General features: G+C 42.0%; 1 protein-coding gene across 4 annotated transcripts in view; it reads right to left on the bottom strand.

Moving 5' to 3' along the window:
- Window positions 1-1,821: 1,821 nt before the first annotated feature.
- The window catches only part of LOC142760245 (putative deoxyribonuclease tatdn3-A), a 23,608-nt gene continuing 6,696 nt past the window's right edge, over window positions 1,822-18,733 (bottom strand). For 2 of the 4 annotated variants that reach the window (XM_075863310.1, XM_075863309.1), the window contains exons 3-10: window positions 18,353-18,426; window positions 14,079-14,160; window positions 13,355-13,417; window positions 11,476-11,585; window positions 10,820-10,875; window positions 4,768-4,880; window positions 3,468-3,548; window positions 1,822-2,082 (exon numbers count right to left, since the gene is read on the bottom strand). In XM_075863310.1, coding sequence (XP_075719425.1) covers window positions 1,939-2,082; window positions 3,468-3,548; window positions 4,768-4,880; window positions 10,820-10,875; window positions 11,476-11,585; window positions 13,355-13,417; window positions 14,079-14,160; window positions 18,353-18,426 — 723 coding nt within the window. In that variant the 3' untranslated portion in view covers window positions 1,822-1,938. The other 2 variants (XM_075863312.1, XM_075863313.1) reach the window with 2 other exon arrangements.

Raw genomic sequence — 18,733 nt, 5'->3', positions numbered from 1 at the left:
CGATCTATTACAATATACCATTATTTAACTCGCACGTGTACAAAAATAAAAATTTGAAAACACCAGAAAGGTTGATTTTTGGTCACCTTGGTGCTGATTTTTTTTTTAATAAGTGATTAAAGAAATCGTATGAACCAAAAAATTGGACCAGTAAAAACGACAGCTCGTCTCGCAAAAACTAAGCCCTCAGACCGCTCAATTGATGAAAAAATAAAAAGTTATGGAAACAGAACAAATTTTTTTAGTTTTTACTTTGTAAAAGTAGTAAAATATAAAAAAAACATATAGAAATTGTTATCACCGTAATCGTATTAGGCCACAGAATAAAGTAACATTGTCGTTTTTCCGGTGAAAGCTGTAAAAACAAAACCCCAAAAAACAATGGAGGAATTTTTCCAATTGCACCGTACAATTTTTCTAGACACATTAAGGGTATGTTCACATGGCCTATTTTCGGACGTTTCTCGAGCCGTAAACGCCCAAAAAACGGGCTAAAAATCGGAAGCAGAACGGCTCCAAACATCTGCCCATTGATTTCAATGGGAAAAACGACGTTCTGTTCCGACGAGCCATTTTGATAAACGGCCGTGTAAAAAAACGGCCTAGAAAAAGAATTGCATGTCACTTCTTGGGATGTTTTTGGAGCCGTTTTTTCATAGACTATTGAAAACAGCTCCAAAAACGGCCGTAAAAAACGCTGCGAAAATCGTGAGTGGCTTAAAAAAAGTCTGAAAATCAGGAACTGTTTTCCCTTGAAAACAGCTCCGTATTTTCAGACGTTTTTGAGTTTGCGTGTGGACATACCCTAAGAATGAAACGCTGCAAATATTCTCTCTAGGTAAAGGTTATGACAACACGAATGTCAGATTGGAACAATGAGATGTTTGTTTTTATAGTAGATGGAGGCAGACAATAGCTTAGAACAACAGGAAATCAGTACCAGGACTCATTCCCATTACAAAGAGGCCTCAGGCACACGACCGTATTACAGATTTGTGTTGTACGGTTATGTAATACGCCACCCATAGAAATCTATGGGCCCATACTAAATCTCTGTGTGCCTCAGATTTAATTAAAAAATAATTGTGGCATGTTCTATCTAATGCCGTATTAGAGGGGCATTGCTTTCAGTGGAGAATATGCTGCTTCGGGGAGTGGTAAGGGCCAGTGACAAAGTGTTTTATACATATAGCAGAGGTGTAGCTTGCAGGGGGGGATTGACCCTGGGCCTACTGAAATGGTGGGGCCCAGGGGCTGTCTGGGCCACGGTGGCATGTCCCAGTTTCAACTGTATCTGCATTCTCGGGACGCAGATACAGAATCCAATGTTGGAGTGGGAAGCTATCAGCTCCCTGCTCCACAATTCACTCTGTAATGCCAGCCATGAGCGGCTTGGCACAAATAGGCGAGGTACGGTGACATCATCGCGCCTGTCTGCGCCAAGCCACACACTGCACAGACCGGTGGGGCATAGGGATCGCCTCCTATCGTCGTGGGAACGGGAGGCACTATGGGCGCATTATACTGGGTGTGGGCAGCTACGGGGAATTATACTGTATGGGGGCAGCTATGGGGTATTATACTGTGTGGAAAGCACTATTGGGGTATTATACTGTATAGGCCTCTGCAGTTGTTAACATGCGCTGGGTGGGGGGGGGGGCACTGGGTTTGGGTCCACTGAAATGTGTTTCACACCCCTCCCTCATGATAAACCCCTAGCTACATCTCTGACATATAGGGACTGGATGTAAATACATTCCCAGTTCAGTGCTGGAGAATACGTAAATGCTATATAAATAATGACACGTAAAATGCACAATACAAACGTCAAATAACTTTATTGAAAAAACAGAACATAAAGTACACAGCTCACACAGATTTCCCTTTATCACAAATAATCATGGACATAAATAACCACACAGAATTTTTAATACCTATCTATTCATTCAGCTTGTGACGAATCTTTGGAAAAAGCCGAAAGGCATTATGTGTTGTCGCCTCGCATACTTTCTCTGATGAAAGGCCCTTTACACGAGCAATGTATTCACAGGGGATGAAGATATTGGACGGTACATTCCTTTCCTGACATAATGAAAGCAACGTTAATTTAACATTTATTTTTGGAATAAATTGGGTTGCGAGTTTTCTCCACATGCTAATTTTAACAATCCAGTTTTCCAGTTTAAGTGTCGCTAAACGCAGTCCGGCGGCTCAGTTGGCAGACACACGAATGTCAAGATTGGGCAGCCCCTTTTTGGATAGCGCCACAGAGCCCTCTGTAGATACTGCCACACACCCACCTGTAGATAAAGCCACAGAGTCCTCTGTAGATAATGCCACACCCCCTAGATAATGCTACAGAGCCCTCAGTAGATAATGCCCCACCCCCTTAGATAATACTACAGAGCCCTCTGTAGATAATGCCCCCCCCCCCTAGATAATGCCACAGTGCACTCTGTAGATAATGCCACACACCCCTAGATAATGCCACAGTGCACTCTGTAGATAATGCCACACCCCCCTAGATAATGCCACAGTGCGCTCTGTAGGTAATGCCACACCCCCTACATAATGCCTCAGTGCGCTCTGTAGATAATGCCACACCCCCCTAGATAATGCCACAGTGCACTCTGTAGATAATGCCACACCCCCCTAGATAATGCCACAGTGCCCTCTGTAGATAATGCCACAGTGCACTCTGTAGATAATGCCACACCACCCCCTAGATAATGCCACAGTGCGCTCTGTAGATACTGGCACACACCCGCCCGTAGATAATGCCACAGTGGTCTTTGTAGATAATTCCATAGTGACCTCTGTAGATAATGCCACAGTGCTCTCTGTAGATACTGCCACAGTGCCCTCTGTAGATAATACCACAGTGCCCTCTGTAGATAAAACCACAGTGCCCTCTGTAGATAATACCACAGTGCCCTCTGTAGATAATACCACAGTGGCCTCTGTAGATGCTGCCACAGTGCCCTCTGTAGATTATGCCACACACACCCCTTATAGATAGTGCCACACCCCCCAAGTAGATAGCTCCATTGCGGCTCCTTCTAGGAGTGGAAACCCCAACCAGAGCGTTGCTGACTTTTTGGCCGGGGATTCCTTCGCTGGAGGAGCCACTGACGTCACTGTCCATAGACAGTGACGTCAGGGGATCCTCCTGGACCGGAACGTGATGTCAGGGGCAACCACAGAGCGGGTGTCCGAGAGCAGAGCACTAGTATAGGCTCTGCTCCGGAACGCTGGGGAAGCCATTGACATCAGTGTCCATATGTGGACAGTGATGTCAGGGGTTTCCACAGAGTCCCGGAGCAGAGCCTATATTAGCGGCTTAGTATCCCGCGGGCCGCGTGTTTGAGACCCCTGGTCTATACATTCAGCACCTGGCCTGTCATCATCTCTGTAGTGTCATTCATGTTCATCATCTATGTAAACAGTAGTCATTGCCTTTTTCATACCTGTCTGTCTGGTCCGAGAGCTGGTGAATCAGTCTCCAAGCAGATGTTCTCTAAAGGGATCTGTCTTATCAATTTTTCTCTCTAGAGTTTGTCCAAAACATTTAAGAAAAAAATCTATTTATTATAATAATGTAATAACTGGAAGCAGTACAGAACACGGCACGTAGAGTATCTATCTATCTATCTATCTATCTATCTATCTATCTATCTCATATCTATCTATCTATCTATCTATCTATCTATCTATCTATCTATCTATCTATCTATCTATCTATCTCATATCTATCTATCTATCTATCTATCTATCTATCTATCTATCTATCTATCTATCTATCTATCTATCTATCTATCTATCTATCTATCTATCTATCTATCTCATATCTATCTCATATCTATCTATCTATCTATCTATCTATCTATCTATCTATCTATCTATCTATCTATCTATCTATCTATCTATCTATCTATCTCATATCTATCTCATATCTATCTATCTATCTATCTATCTATCTATCTATCTATCTATCTATCTATCTATCTATCTATCTATCTATCTATCTATCTATCTATCTATCTATCTATCTATCAAATCTCCATCTCTCAAGCACTCCCTCGTTCCTGTAGGGCCATTTTCTAGAAACCTGTTAAACTTTAAGTGTATTTCACATGACTGCCATAAGTTACATCATGGGAATTAGAAGTGTATAGCAGGCACTAAATTCCACCAGCAGGGTGCCCATGCGTGGGGAATATGCTTCTGAAGAACACAAGGGTGAACCTAACATTATTCACTGACATTTTTCCTAATAGGTTGAGAAATTACAGAAATCAGTTGAACCAAGCCACGTACTCCTATATCGACACAGATGTCATTCGCGTTGGTATAAATGGTGGTGTTCCTTCATAAATTTGATGCTCTGGCATAATTGCATTAGTTAAAGTGGTTATCTGGGATTTTAAAATGGATTGCCTATCCTTAGGATAGGCCATCAATCTTACATTTGTGGGGTTCCGACTCTCGGCACCCTCACCGATCAGCTGTTTACAGGACTGTAGCCTCATCATTGTTTACAAAGGTCTCATTCCTGTTCGTACTGTCACAGGCCGTTAATTTTGAATCGGCTGTGAAAGGTATTGCAGCGCTACTAATCCAGGGGTAGCAACCTGCAGCAAAGTCATTTGAGCAGTTTATATCTACTCTAAGCAATTATTATAACCCAATAAATGCTCTGCATACACCTACATACAGTAGATGAGTCTGCTTCTATGAAGTTAATAAATCTTATATAATTTCACTTACCTGATCATTATTTGCGACCGCTGGGGGGAAGGAGAAGTAGTATCCAGCCTGCACTCCCTCCAAAGCAACTGAGGGGCGACCAGCAAAATTGTGCAGTAAGACTTTCTCAGCCCCTGAAAAACATTGTGCTAATTCATCAATCAACACAACACTCATAGAAGTCATCCCGCGTTAAAGTGGACGTCCACCAAAATCATTCAATTGTCCATTAACCCCTTCCCCCTGCTGGCATTCTGGGCCCTAATGTCCAAGCCATTTTTTACATTTTTCCATTGTCACATTCGAAGAGCTGTAACTTTTTTATTTTTGCGTCGGCATAGCTGTATAAGGTCTTGTTTTTTGCGGGACGACTTGCAGTTTTTATTGGTACCATTTGAGAGTAGATGCGACTTTTTGATCACTTTCTATCACATTTTTTTAAAGTCAGGATTAACAGAAAACAGCAATTTTTCCATTGTTTTTTATTTTATTTTTTACGGCGTTCACAGTGCGGGTTAAATAATGTAACAGCTTTATAGTCGGGGTCGTTACGGACGCGGCGATACCAAATATGTGTAACTTTTTTGCTTTATTGTAGTTTTTTTTAATAGTAAAGCATTTTGTAAGGGGAAAAGCTGGGTTTTTCATTTTTTTTTTTTTCACTTTTTTTTTTTATTAACTTTATTAAACTTTTTTTACTTTTTTACTAGTCCCACTAGGGGACTTCACTATCCTCCGATCGCTATTATAATACACTGCAATACTTTTGTATTGCAGTGTATTACTGCCTGTCCGTTTAAAACGGACAGGCATCTGCTAGGTCATGCCTGCGGCATGATCTAGCAGGCATTCGCTGCAGGCAGACCTGGGGGTCTTTATTAGACCCCCGGCTGCCATAGAAGACACAGACACTCGGCGATTTTATCGCCGGGTGTCAGTGAGATGAGAGGGAGCTCCCTCCCTCTCTCCAAAACCATTCAGATGCGGTGCTCGCTATTGTGCACCGCATCTGAAGGGTTAAACAGGTGAGATCGATACTAATATCGATCTCACCCGGCAGAGCAGGGACGCCCCCAGCCCTCAGCTGCCTCTGGCAGCTGAGAGCAGGGAGATTTCACGGCTCCCTGCTCTGTTTACTTTATTCTACAGCAGCGACGTAGTTTGGCGGCGCTCTAGAATAAAGCCCACTAATGACCGCCGTAAAAAGACGTATCGGCGGTCATTAAGGGGTTAAGGGTATGTTCACAAGCTTAACAAAAAATGGCTGAAAATACGGAGCTGTTTTCAAGAAAAAACAGCCCCTGATTTTAAACCGTTTTTCACGTCCATTTTTGTAGCGTCAAGGTTCGTGAAAACCTCGGTAACAGTGATCACAATATAGTTACATTTTACCTATACTGTAAAAAACAAATGCAGGCTGGGAGGGCAAAAACACTTAATTTTAAGAAAGCCAATTTCCCCAGGATGAGGGCTGCAATTCAGGATATAGACTGGGAAGAACTAATGTCAAATAATGGAACAAATGATAAATGGGAGATTTTTAAATCTACTTTGGGTAATTATAGTGCAAATGTATTCCTATAGGTAACAAGTATAAACGACTCAAATTAAACCCCACATGGCTTACACCTTCTGTGAAAGGGGCAATACACGACAAAAAAAGGGCATTTAAAAAATACAAATCTGAGGGTACAGCTGTAGCCTTTGTAAAATATAAAGAGCTTAATAAAATCTGTAAAAATGTAATAAAATCAGCAAAAATACAAAATGAAAGGCAGGTGGCCAAGGATAGTAAAACAAATCCCAAAAAATTATTCAAGTATATAAATGCAAAAAAGCCAAGGTCTGAACATGTAGGACCCTTAGATAGTGGTAATGGGGAGTTGGTCACAGGGGATCAAGAGAAGGCAGAGTTACTAAATGGGTTCTTTAGCTCTGTATATACAACAGAAGAAAGAGCAGCTGATGTAGCCGGTGCCAGTGCTGTTAATATATCAGTTGATATACTGAATTGGATGAATGTAGATATGGTCCAAGCTAAGTTAAATAAAATAAATGTACACAAGGCCCCGGGACCAGATGGGTTACACCCTAGAGATCTTAAAGAGCTTAGTTCAGTTATTTCTGTCCCCCTTTTCATAATATTCAGAGATTCTCTAGTGACTGGTTATAGTGCCAAGGGACTGGCGCAGCGCAAATGTGGTGCCTATTTTCAAAAAGGGCTCTAGGTCTTCCCCGGGTAATTATAGATCAGTAAGCTTAACATCCATCGTGGGGAAAATGTTTGAGGGGCTATTGAGGGACTATATACAGAATTATGTGACAATAAATAGCATTATAAGTGACAGCCAGCACGGTTTTACTAAGGACAGAAGTTGTCAAACCAACCTAATCTGTTTTTATGAAGAGGTGAGCAGAAGTCTAGACAGAGGGGCCGCTGTGGATATAGTGTTTTTGGACTTTGCAAAGGCATTTGACACTGTCCCCCATAGACGCCTAATGGGTAAATTAAGGACTATAGGTTTAGAAAACATAGTTTGTAATTGGATTGAGAATTGGCTCAAGGACCGTATCCAGAGAGTTGTGGTCAATGATTCCTACTCTGAATGGTCCCCAGTAATAAATGGTGTACCCCAGGGTTCAGTGCTGGGACCACTATTATTCAACTTATTTATTAATGATATAGAGGATGGGATTAATAGCACTATTTCTATTTTTGCAGATGACACCAAGCTATGCAATATAGTTCAGTCTATGGAAGATGTTCCTGAATTGCAGGCAGATTTAAACAAACTGAGTGTTTGGGTGTCCACTTGGCAGATGAAGTTTAATGTAGATAAATGTAAAGTTATGCATCTGGGTACCAAGAACCTGCATGCATCATATGTCCTAGGGGGAGCTACACTGGGGGAGTCACTTGTTGAGAAGGATCTGGGTGTACTTGTAAATCATAAACTAAATAACTGCACAATGTCAATCAGCTGCTTCAAAGGCCAGCAAGATATTGTCGTGTATTAAAAGAGGCATGGACTCGCGGGACAGGGATGTAATATTACCACTTTACAAAGCATTAGTGAGGCCTCATCTAGAATATGCAGTTCAGTTCTGGGCTCCAGTTCATAGAAAGGAGGAAAAATACAAAGAAGAGCAACGAAGCTAATTAGGGGCATGGAGAATCTAAGTTATGAGGAAAGATTAAAAGAACTAAACCTATTTAGCCTTGAAAAAAGACGACTAAGGGGGGACATGATTAATTTATATAAATATATGAATGGCACATACAAAAAATATGGTGAAATCCTGTTCCTTGTAAAACCCCCTTAAAAAAAAAGGGGGCACTCCGTCCGTCTGGAGAAAAAAAGGTTTAACCCGCAGAGGCGACAAGCCTTCTTTACTGTGAGAACTGTGAATCTATGGAATAGTCACCGCAGGAACCGTCACAGCAGGGACTGGAGATGCTGCAAAAAAGGCTTAGATCATTTCTTAGAACAAAAAAATATAAGCTCCTATGTGTAGAATTTTTTTTTTACTTCCCCTTTCCCGTCTCTTGGTTGAACTTGATGTACATGTGTCTTTTTTTCAACCGTACGAACTATGTAACGATGTAGCTGTTTTTCTATTGAGTCAATGAAAAACGGCTCAAGTAGTGACATGTACTTATTTTTACGGGGTGTTTTTTTTAAAAACGAAAAACGGACGAAAAATCGGAAGCAGAACGCCTCCAAACATCTGCCCATTGATTTTAATGGAAAAAACGGGGCATGCTCCGACGGGGCATTCTATTACTCGGCCGTTTTGAAAAACGGCCGCATAAAAAAACACACCTGCACCTTGAGCCGTTTTTCCTTGACTCTATAGAAAAACATCTCCAAAAACGGCCGTAAAAAATGTAGCGAAAAACGCTAGTTAACCAAAAAACGGCTGAAAATCAGGAGCTGTTTTCCCTTGAAAACAGCTTCGTATTTACGAATTTTCAGGCGTTTTTTGTTAGTAAATCAGAATTTGAAGCAGCAGCAAAATGTTGGAATTCTTTTTTGACATGCACTTCTTTGACGCGGGCGTCTTTTTATGCACCGTCTTTTGACAGCGACGCGTAAAATTACGCCTCGTCTGAACAGAACATCGTAAAACCCATTGCAAGCAATGGGCAGATGTTTGCAGGCGTAATGGAGCCGTCTTTTCAGGCGTAATTCGAGGCATAAAACGCCCGAATTACGTCTGAAAATAGGCCGTGTGAACATACCCTTATTGCAATGAGATGAAGAACTCCAGGAAATTGCTAAATTCGTAGCTTTAGACCTCCACATATATAGAATGTGTGAATCATTACAGGGGGCTTCCCACGAGGGACATTTAAGACATATTCATGGTCGGAAATCAGATGACACATAAAGAGGTAGAACAGGGTTTAGGGGGCCCCGTTCTAGGGATAGTTGCGAGTCCCAGAGGTGGGACCCGCATCTATCTGACATTTAGGACATATCCTGTGGATATGTCATAAATGTCCCTCGTGGGAAAACCCCTTTAATTTTTCCCTGTGTGAATAGTTGTTTCATGACTACAATAAAACTTTGGAGGTTACGGGAGCCGGCTTTTTCTCACATTTGTAATCAGCTTTCTTTCCATATTGAATAAGACCTAAATATCTATCTAATGTTAATCTATAGAACCATTAACTCATCCATATTTGTTTCCAGCGTACCTAACCTTTCAGGTGACTTATCAGAATAATCTGTTATATGTGTGTGCATGAGGCATAACACTATTTCTGGTCATTATATGACTTGTATTCTCCATTTTTTAGCAGGTATCCCCCCTGGAGGCTCTAACTCTAATTCTCAGTTTTCTCTGAACTAGTGTGCGGAGCCTATCGACTATCATGTCCTCTATACACTGCACACATAGAAGAGGAGAATCCTGCACTCCTATCTCTCTATCTCGCAGTAATGAGCACTGTAGCTGTGCATCCAGCACTGGGTTGAGATATAACACTTACAAGAAGCTGCAGTAGCGTCTGTGTGTCTCCCTGCCTCTCTCTCACTCTGCCCCTGCTCCCATCTCCCTAGACTTCTATGGGCAGCTGTAACCTGATCCCTCGGTGAGCTGTTGGTCTGTTCAATTAGGATGGGGGGAGAAGGCTGATAAGTTGAGAAAGAGGCATTTTTCCTAAATAAGATATATTATAAGGTTTTGCTTATTGATTTGTAATATTGATTTATGCAAAGTTCGTTAAAAAGTTAGTGACCATTTAAGGCCGCATTTCTACACATTCTGGATATTTTTTTAATACGCAGTTTGATCGATCGTATGGCATGTGATCGATGTAATCTCCACATAGGGAATGAAACAAATATGGATCTATAATATGCATTGGCATGATGTCTGTAGTATGTTTCTGTATTTATATTTGCAATGCGGGAGAAAAATACATGAAACTGAAACAGCACAGCGTTTAAATTGACTGTCCAACTTTTATTATGTTATTTTATGGTCCAACATCTAGTGATTCATATATTTATCTTTATAGGGGACAGAGGTAGATTATGGATGTCTTCAGCCACCACTAGCGAAAGCCATAATCTTATGACTGATTTCAATGTTTAAACAATATACAATAAGCTCCTAAGCTCCCCCTAGTGGTTGCTGTAGGCAGTCAGAATTGTATTATTTAACTCAATGTCTATGCAGGGGAGATTTGCAGCACTGTCTCAGAACAATTGAGCTCTGACTGCTATAAGGATATACCTGACTGCTTTTTAGCTTTTCTCTATTGTGGCATTAGCTATTATCGGCAACTGCAGCTTTGCAACATTGACTGATGGGAGTCTGTTTTATCAAAGATGCAGACTGCTGCTGTCACTCTATGCTTTACACTGCAGTTTTGCTTCTTCAGGAAGGCTGCATTGAGAGATGATTTCCATCACAGTAAGGACAAAATGATTGTAAAATACGGTGAGAGAAAGAACATTATCAGGTAATTGGCCACCTATAGTAAGATCTATGGGCGTAAGCAAAAGAGAGCTTGAGGACTTGCATTCATTTTATATGGCAATTTTTGTTACAATGCTCCTACCTTGTTCCTTAAGAAAAGCTATAGTTTGTCTTCCAGCTGATCGAGAATGGACATTTCTATGAAAGAAATATAAGTATAATAAATTAAAAACTTTTATCATTTAAAGCCAATGTCCTTTTTGGTCAACCCCTTCCTGTGTGACAGATGCCTCTGAAGGTCACGTGATTTGAGGGCAGGGAAGGGGTCCTGCTGCTGGGACCCCTCCTGATTAAATGTTATTGACAGTTGACAATGTAGAAGAGAAGGGGCCATTTAACAGAAGGAAAGTGTTCCCGTTCTTGCTTTAAAATGAATGTCCTTCAAATGATCTCCTATATCTACTTGTTAGAAGGGTCCCTTGACAATCAGCTGATCACAAAGTGTCCCAGCTATAATGTGTGGGAAACCTGGCAACAAGTGTAAAATTTCCCTGCAGCACCACCACAGGGGAAATGAAGCATTACACACTGCACATTCATATCAATGTGTTGTCTGTGTAATGCTGGACAGGACCCGTCCTCGAGAACAGACTCTCTTTGTACCCGCTCTCCCCTCTGACCAAAAAATTAGGATCCTGAACAGAGGACTATTAACTCAGAATTCCCTAATAACATATTTGAAAATAGATTTTCTAAACAGGACAACCCCTTTAAGAAGGGTCTTAACTAGGTACTTACACTGGTAAGTCCATTTGTTTTGCAATGTCCAGTTGTATCTGAAAAACCTTCAGCTGCTCTTCTCTCTCTTTGGAGGTCGGAGTGAGCCAGGGGGTGAAATCTAACCCAATCTATAATAACGGATTAGAGAACAACATTAGCAAATAAGTAAGTGCCAACACAGATTTAAAGAAAAGGAGAACATTTTTCTATATCTTGACATGTACATCCCCCCTCGCCCCCTGATTGCTAGAAAAAAGGGTCTGTGGTGATCTCCCAAGGGCCATACCCTTTTGACTCTGTGCATAATACATCTGTATAGGGGAGCTCTGATATTTTCTGATTTAATAAATTATATAAATGTACGTACATATACTGTAAAACCATATGCAAAGTATATAGGAGTATTACAGGAACCTTTCTTTACTCTATTTAAAAGATCATGAACCTCAACGGGTGTCACAAAAATGAGTAAGGATTTTTCTATGAGATTATAATATTGGCTGCAAATAAGTGATTTTTTAAAAAAAATTCTCTGCAAATGGACATAAATTTTTCGCTGGCAGTGATCACCCCCTGGACCCCCAGCAGCGGTTGTCTAAGGAGCCTGGCAGTGTGTTGTGCCTGGGGTCGTGGACCACCAGCACAACCTACTAACCACTATCAGCCGCGACCGTGGGACACACTCTTCCTGCCGGCGTCTCTCCTCCCGGAGATGCCAGCACACGTGGCTGCATTTCCCCAGTGCCGTCCGTAGGGTGTGCACGCTCCTCCCGGCCTTAAAGGGCCAGAGCGCACCAAAGTAAAAGTTCCCCAGCCAATCCCTTTGCACCATGGACTATTTAAAGAACCCTGCTCTTTCCCTTCTTGCCTGAGTGTTGTTTGTATTCGTCTGCCACGTCTGGTGTCGTCTGCCACGTCTGGTGTAATCTGCCATGCTAAGCATCATCTGAGCAACGTGTCTGCTACTTTGAGTATCTGCCAGATCATTTCCCCAGGTACTTATTGACTGTAATTTTGCCAGCTGCTCCTCCGCTATGGCGGAGCGGCCTAGTGTGTCCACATATCCAACAGGCGTGACAGTGTTCATACACATCAGATAATTGGTGGACCCAACCGGTAATGACGGGATTGAGCAACACCGATCTTATGTATTTACATAGAATATTCTTATACAATCAAGCAGGAGGCAATTGGTTGTAGTAATATTTGTTGTGTGAAATGGACATGGAAATATCTAGTGTGTAATCAGTGATGTCAGTGAACAATGTCAGACTGGGTCAAAGTACGAGAGGATCCTATGTTTGGCCAAGGCTCTAACACAATAATGGGCCCCAATTACGACAGGGCTCTATGTTGAGGGATTGTCTTTAGTGTCCCGGCATTAGGACCCTGCATGCGGCAGGAGCGAAGAGGGCAAGTATATGAAGAGGTCTTGGCTGGGGTCTGAATTTAGGGGTCTTGTCTGGGGTCTGCTTTTATTTAGGGGTCTGGTATATAGATTAATTTATGGGTCTAATCTGGAGTCTAAATATTTTTCTTGTCTGGCTTGGGGTCTGAATTTATAGGTCTGGGGTCTGCATTTATTTATAAGTCTGGGCTGGGTTAATTTAGAGTCTAATCTGGGGTCTGAATTAATTAATTAAGTAGTCTGGGGAATATCCCAGGGCCTATAGTCTACTTAACTACTTAATCTACCACTGGGTTTTAGCAGTTGGACGTCCACCATTCAGACATTTACATGTATTACCTACTCCCAACCACCTTGATTGCTTGCAAGAAAAAGGTTTGGGTTGTTCTGAAATGTTGGAGTGTCCAAACAGAACAAGGCTGAGGTTTGCTCTGTCCTGTATTTACAGTATATGAAAAAGTTAGGCTTCCAGAATGATTCAATCCTTACTTCTCCTATGCCGACAAGTTGGTCTTTGTTCTTTTCAAACTGTTCAAGAGCAGGTTCCAGGTCCTGCAATGAAACACATTCATTTAAAAAAAAAATAATAATTCAGATATATACATCTACTCTGTTTCCATAACTCTCATTCACTTCTATGGAAGTTCCGGAAACACAGTTTTCTTGGCACTGTTTTTGACGCCGAAAACCAGCTCTTATTGATTTAAATGGGAGACGGTGGTGTTTTCTCAAGAGGAAAAAAAACAATTGCAGAAAAAAGAAGTGACAAGCTCTTTCTTCTCGTGTTTCCATCTCTGACCTCTCATAGAAATCAATGGGAAGCAGAGAAAGCGTTTTTCGCTTTGTTTTATGCCTGCGGCGCTCAATGGCCACAGCCGAAAATCTTCAGGAATTTTGAGGCAGATTTTTCTGCCTGCAAAAAACTCTGTGTGAACAGGGCCTAACGCAGCAAACTCGGCTAATTTCGGAACCCAGACCACCTCTGCACCTGAATGGATGCGGCAGTCGGCAGGCATCTCACCTGGCAGGTACAGGGTCGCAGTTTGGACCTGCATCTATCAGACATTTATGGAATACCCAAAATATCTTGAGACTACTTTAATTTCCTGCATTTTGCAGGAAAAGTTGGCAACGGATCCACAGTGCTGAAAGGAGGAAGATTTTTTATTTTTTTTAACATGCAGAGATACATGATCAAGGTGTAATTCCCTACCTGCAATGTGACACTGTGATAACCATCTGCTTTATTCTGTATAGGATGTATTCCAAAACATGGCATGAGAAAATTGCAGTACCTGGAAAACAAGGAAAATACCAAAATATCTCAATAGTTTCTATGTATTAAATATTCTGCTTACTACCCATAACTATATACAGTGAAGGAAATAAGTATTTGATCCCTTGCTGATTTTGTACGTTTGCCCACTGTCAAAGTCATGGACAGTCTAGAATTTTTAGGCTAGGTTAATTTTACCAGTGAGAGATAGATTATATATAAAAAAAAAAAAAGAAAATCACATAGTCAAAATTATATATATTTATTTGCATTGTGCACAGAGAAATAAGTATTTGATCCCTTTGGCAAACAGGACTTAATACTTGGTGGCAAAACCCTTGTTGGCAAGCACAGCAGTCAGATGTTTTTTGTAGTTGATGATGAGGTTTGCACACATGTTAGATGGAATTTTGGCCCACTCCTCTTTGCAGATCATCTGTAAATCATTAAGATTTCGAGGCTGTCGCTTGGCAACTCGGATCTTCAGCTCCCTCCATAAGTTTTCGATGGGATTAAGGTCTGGAGACTGGCTAGGCCACTCCATGACCTTAATGTGCTTCTTTTTGAGCCACTCCTTTGTTGCCTTGGCTGTATGTTTCGGGTCATTGTCGTGCTGGAAGACCCAGCCACGAGCCATTTTTAATGTCCTGGTGGAGGGAAGGAGGTTGTCACTCAGGATTTGATGGTACATGGCTCCATCCATTCTCCCATTGATGCGGTGAAGTAGTCCTGTGCCCTTAGCAGAGAAACACCCCCAAAACATAATGTTTCCACCTCCATGCTTGACAGTGGGGACGGTGTTCTTTGGGTCATAGGCAGCATTTCTCTTCCTCCAAACACGGCGAGTTGAGTTAATGTCAAAGAGCTAAATTTTAGTCTCATCTGAGCACAGCACCTTCTCCCAATCACTCTCAGAATCATCCAGATGTTCATTTGAAAACTTCAGACGGGCCTGTACACGTGCTTTCTTGAGCAGGGGGACCTTGCGGGCACTGCAGGATTTTAATCTATTACAGCGTAATGTGTTACCAATGGTTTTCTTGGTGACTGTGGTCCCAGCTGCCTTGAGATCATTAACAAGTTCCCCCCGTGTAGTTTTCGGCTGAGCTCTCATCTTCCTCAGGATCAAGGATACCCTACGAGGTGAGATTTTGCATGGAGCCCCAGATCGATGTCGATTGACAGTCATTTTGTATGTCTTCCATTTGCTTACTATTGCACCAACAGTTGTCTCCTTCGCACCCAGCGTCTTACTTATGGTTTTGTAGCCCATTCCAGCCTTGTGCAGGTCTATGATCTTGTCCCTGACATCCTTAGAAAGCTCTTTGTCTTGCCCATGTTGTAGAGGTTAGAGTCAGACTGATTAATTGAGTCTGTGGACAGGAGTCTTTTATACAGGTGACCATGTAAGACAGCTGTCTTTAATGCAGGCACCAAGTTGATTTGGAGCGTGTAACTGGTCTGGAGGAGGCTGAACTCTTAATGGTTGGTAGGGAATCAAATACTTATTTCTCTGTGCACAATGCAAATAAATATATATCATTTTGACTATGTGATTTTTTATTTTTTTTTATATATAATCTATCTCTCACTGGTAAAATTAACCTAGCCTAAAAATTCTAGACTGTTCATGACTTTGACAGTGGGCAAACTTACAAAATCAGCAAGGGATTAAATACTTATTTCCTTCACTGTATATATGTATAGTGACACAAGTTTTGGCATTTTAGCTGTTTTCCAAAACATATTGAATATACAGTTATATAATGAATATGGGCTTAAAGTGCAGACTCTCAGCTTTAATTTGAGGGTATTTATATCCTAATTTGAGGAAGGGTATAGGAATTATAGCTCTTTAATATGTAGCTGCCTCTTTTTCAAGGGACCAAAGGTAATTGGACAATTATCTCAAAAAGCTGTTTAATGGGCTGCATGGGCTATTCCCTCGTTAATCCATCATCTCTTAAGCAGGTAAAAGGTCTGGAGTTGATTCCAGGTGTGGCATTTTCATTTGGAAGCTGTTGCTGTGAACCCACAACATGAGGTCAAAGGAGCTCTCAATGCAAGTGAAACAGACCATCGTTAGGCTGAAAAAAATGAAGAAATCCATCAGAGAGATGCACAAATGTTAAGAGTGGCCAAATCAACAGTTTGGTACATTCTTGAAAAAAAAGAGCGCACTGGTGATCTCGTGAACTCCAAAAGGCCTGGACGTCCACGGAAGACAACAGTGGTGGATGATCGCAGAATCCTTTCCATGGTGAAGAAAAACCCCTTCACAACATCTACCCAAGTGAAGAACACTCTCCTGGAAGTGGGTGTATCAGTATCTAAGTCTACCATAAAGAGAAGACTTCATGAGAACAAATACAGAGGGTTCACAAGGTGCAAACCATTAATCAGCCTCAAAAAAAGAAAGACCAGATTAGACTTTGCCAAACAACATGTAAAGAAGCCACCCAGTTCTGGAACAGCATGAAACTAAGATCAACCTGCACCAGAAGGATGGGAGGAAGAAAGTATGGAGAAGGCATGGAACGGCTCATGATCCAAAGCACACCACATCCTCTGTAAAACATGGTGGAGGCAGTATGATGGCATGGTGGAGGCAGTGGGATGGCATGGTGGGGGCAGGGAGATGGCATGGTGGAGGCAGTGGGATGGCATGGTGGGGGCAGTGTGATGGCATGGTGGAGGCAGTGTGATGGCATGGTGGGGGCAGTGTGATGGCATGGTGGGGGCAGTGTGATGGCATGGGCATGCATGGCTGCCAAAGGCACTGGGTCACTAGTGTTTATTGATGATGTGACTGAAGACAGAAGCAGCCGGATGAATTCTGAAGTGTTCAGGGATTTACTTTCTGCTCAGATTCAACCAAATGCAGCAGGTTGATTGGACGTCGCTTCCCAGAACAGATGGACAATGACCCAAAACATACTGCGAAAGCAATCCAGGAGTTTATAAGGCAAAGAAGTGGAATATTCTGCAATGGCCGAGTCATTCACCAGATCTCAACCCGATTGCGCTGCATTTCACTTGCTTAAGGCCTTATTCACACGAACGTGTTATACGTCCGTGCTACGCACGTGATTTTCACGTGCGTCGCACGGACCTATGTTAATGAATGGGGCTGTTCAGACTGTCAGTGAATTTCACGCAGCGTATGTGCACTGCGTGAAACTCATGACATATCCTATACTTGCCCGTGTTTCGCGCTGCACGCACCCATACAAGTCAATGGGTGCGTGCAAATTGCGCTCGGCACACGGAAGCACTTCCGGGTGCCGCACGTGATGTGCGCTGCAGTAGTAAAAACTATGCATGAAAACAGAAAATCACGCAGCCGTGCACCAGATGCTGATGACACACTGACCTTTTGCACGCTCAAAACGCAGCATTTTTTGCGCGCGCAAAACGGACATGACCGTGTGAATAAGGCCTAAGACAAAACTTAAGGCAGAAAGACCCACAAACAAGCAACAAGTGAAGACGCTGCAGTAAAGGCCGGGCAAAGCATCACAAAGGAGGAAACCCGGCATGTGGTGATGTCCATGGGGTCCAGACTTCAGGCCGTCATTGCCTGCAAAGGATTCTCTACAAAGTATTAAAAAATAACATTTTATTTCTGGTAATGATAATTTGTCCAATTACTTTTGAGCCCCTGAAATGAGGAGGCGGTGTAGAAAAATGGCTGCAATTCCTAAACGTTTCACAGGATATTTTTGTTCAATCCCTTGAACTAAACCTGAAAGTCTAAACTTCAATTGCATCTCAGTTGTTTCATTTCAAATCCAATGTGGTGGCAGAAGGTGGCCGAGTCCAGGAGACTGAATGGTGAGGTGGTTGCTCATGTGCGTAGCCCTCTCCATTGAAGTGGGAGCATGGTTGAGTTGGAAACATTTGTATCCAATTTTGACACGTCTCTGTGAGCTGAATACAACAGCAGCACAAATCTCTCTTGTTCTGATAATTTGCTACAATGTGTCAGAGTAGGTAAAATTTATCAGCCTGGAGTCCGGATTATTTTGATCAGAGGATTGTCTAGACTAGATACAATTGAAGCAAACCCTCAGCTGTGAGAACGATTAGGTCTGTATGGGTTTTTAGTTTCTGGATGTAAATAAAAATATTCCACTGATAGCAAGCAGAGATCTTGAAAATGATGAGGAATTGAAATGCAAAGTTTCAATTGCCTATCTTAGGAAACAAACCTTTCTGAAAGATGTAGAAGCCTGTCCAACTCTCCTGCATGTTCTGTTACTGAAATAAGGGCCTGGATTCCTCCCTGGAAAATATAACAATGCTTTTTATTTGCATCATAAAAAGTATAAGGACTTAAAGAAGCACTCCAGCTATTTTTATGCTTATATAGTGCAGCATAGGCTATATTAAAGAATAATATAGAGGTTTCTGTGTATGTCTTGTGTATACCTGTGTGAATTAATGTGCCATTTACGTTATGTTTTTTAGCATCTTAGTTCCTTCTTCCCCTCTGATATGATTCCCCTAATGCAGCCTACATTTCCCATCATGCCACTGGCTTTGCAGAGGGGGAAGAGTCTCATCACACTGCACTTGCTCTGCGTCCTATC

Source organism: Rhinoderma darwinii, chromosome 4 (assembly GCF_050947455.1).
Source record: "Rhinoderma darwinii isolate aRhiDar2 chromosome 4, aRhiDar2.hap1, whole genome shotgun sequence".
NCBI lineage: Eukaryota > Metazoa > Chordata > Amphibia > Anura > Rhinodermatidae > Rhinoderma > Rhinoderma darwinii.
This window is presented reverse-complemented; position numbering and strand designations above follow the sequence as displayed.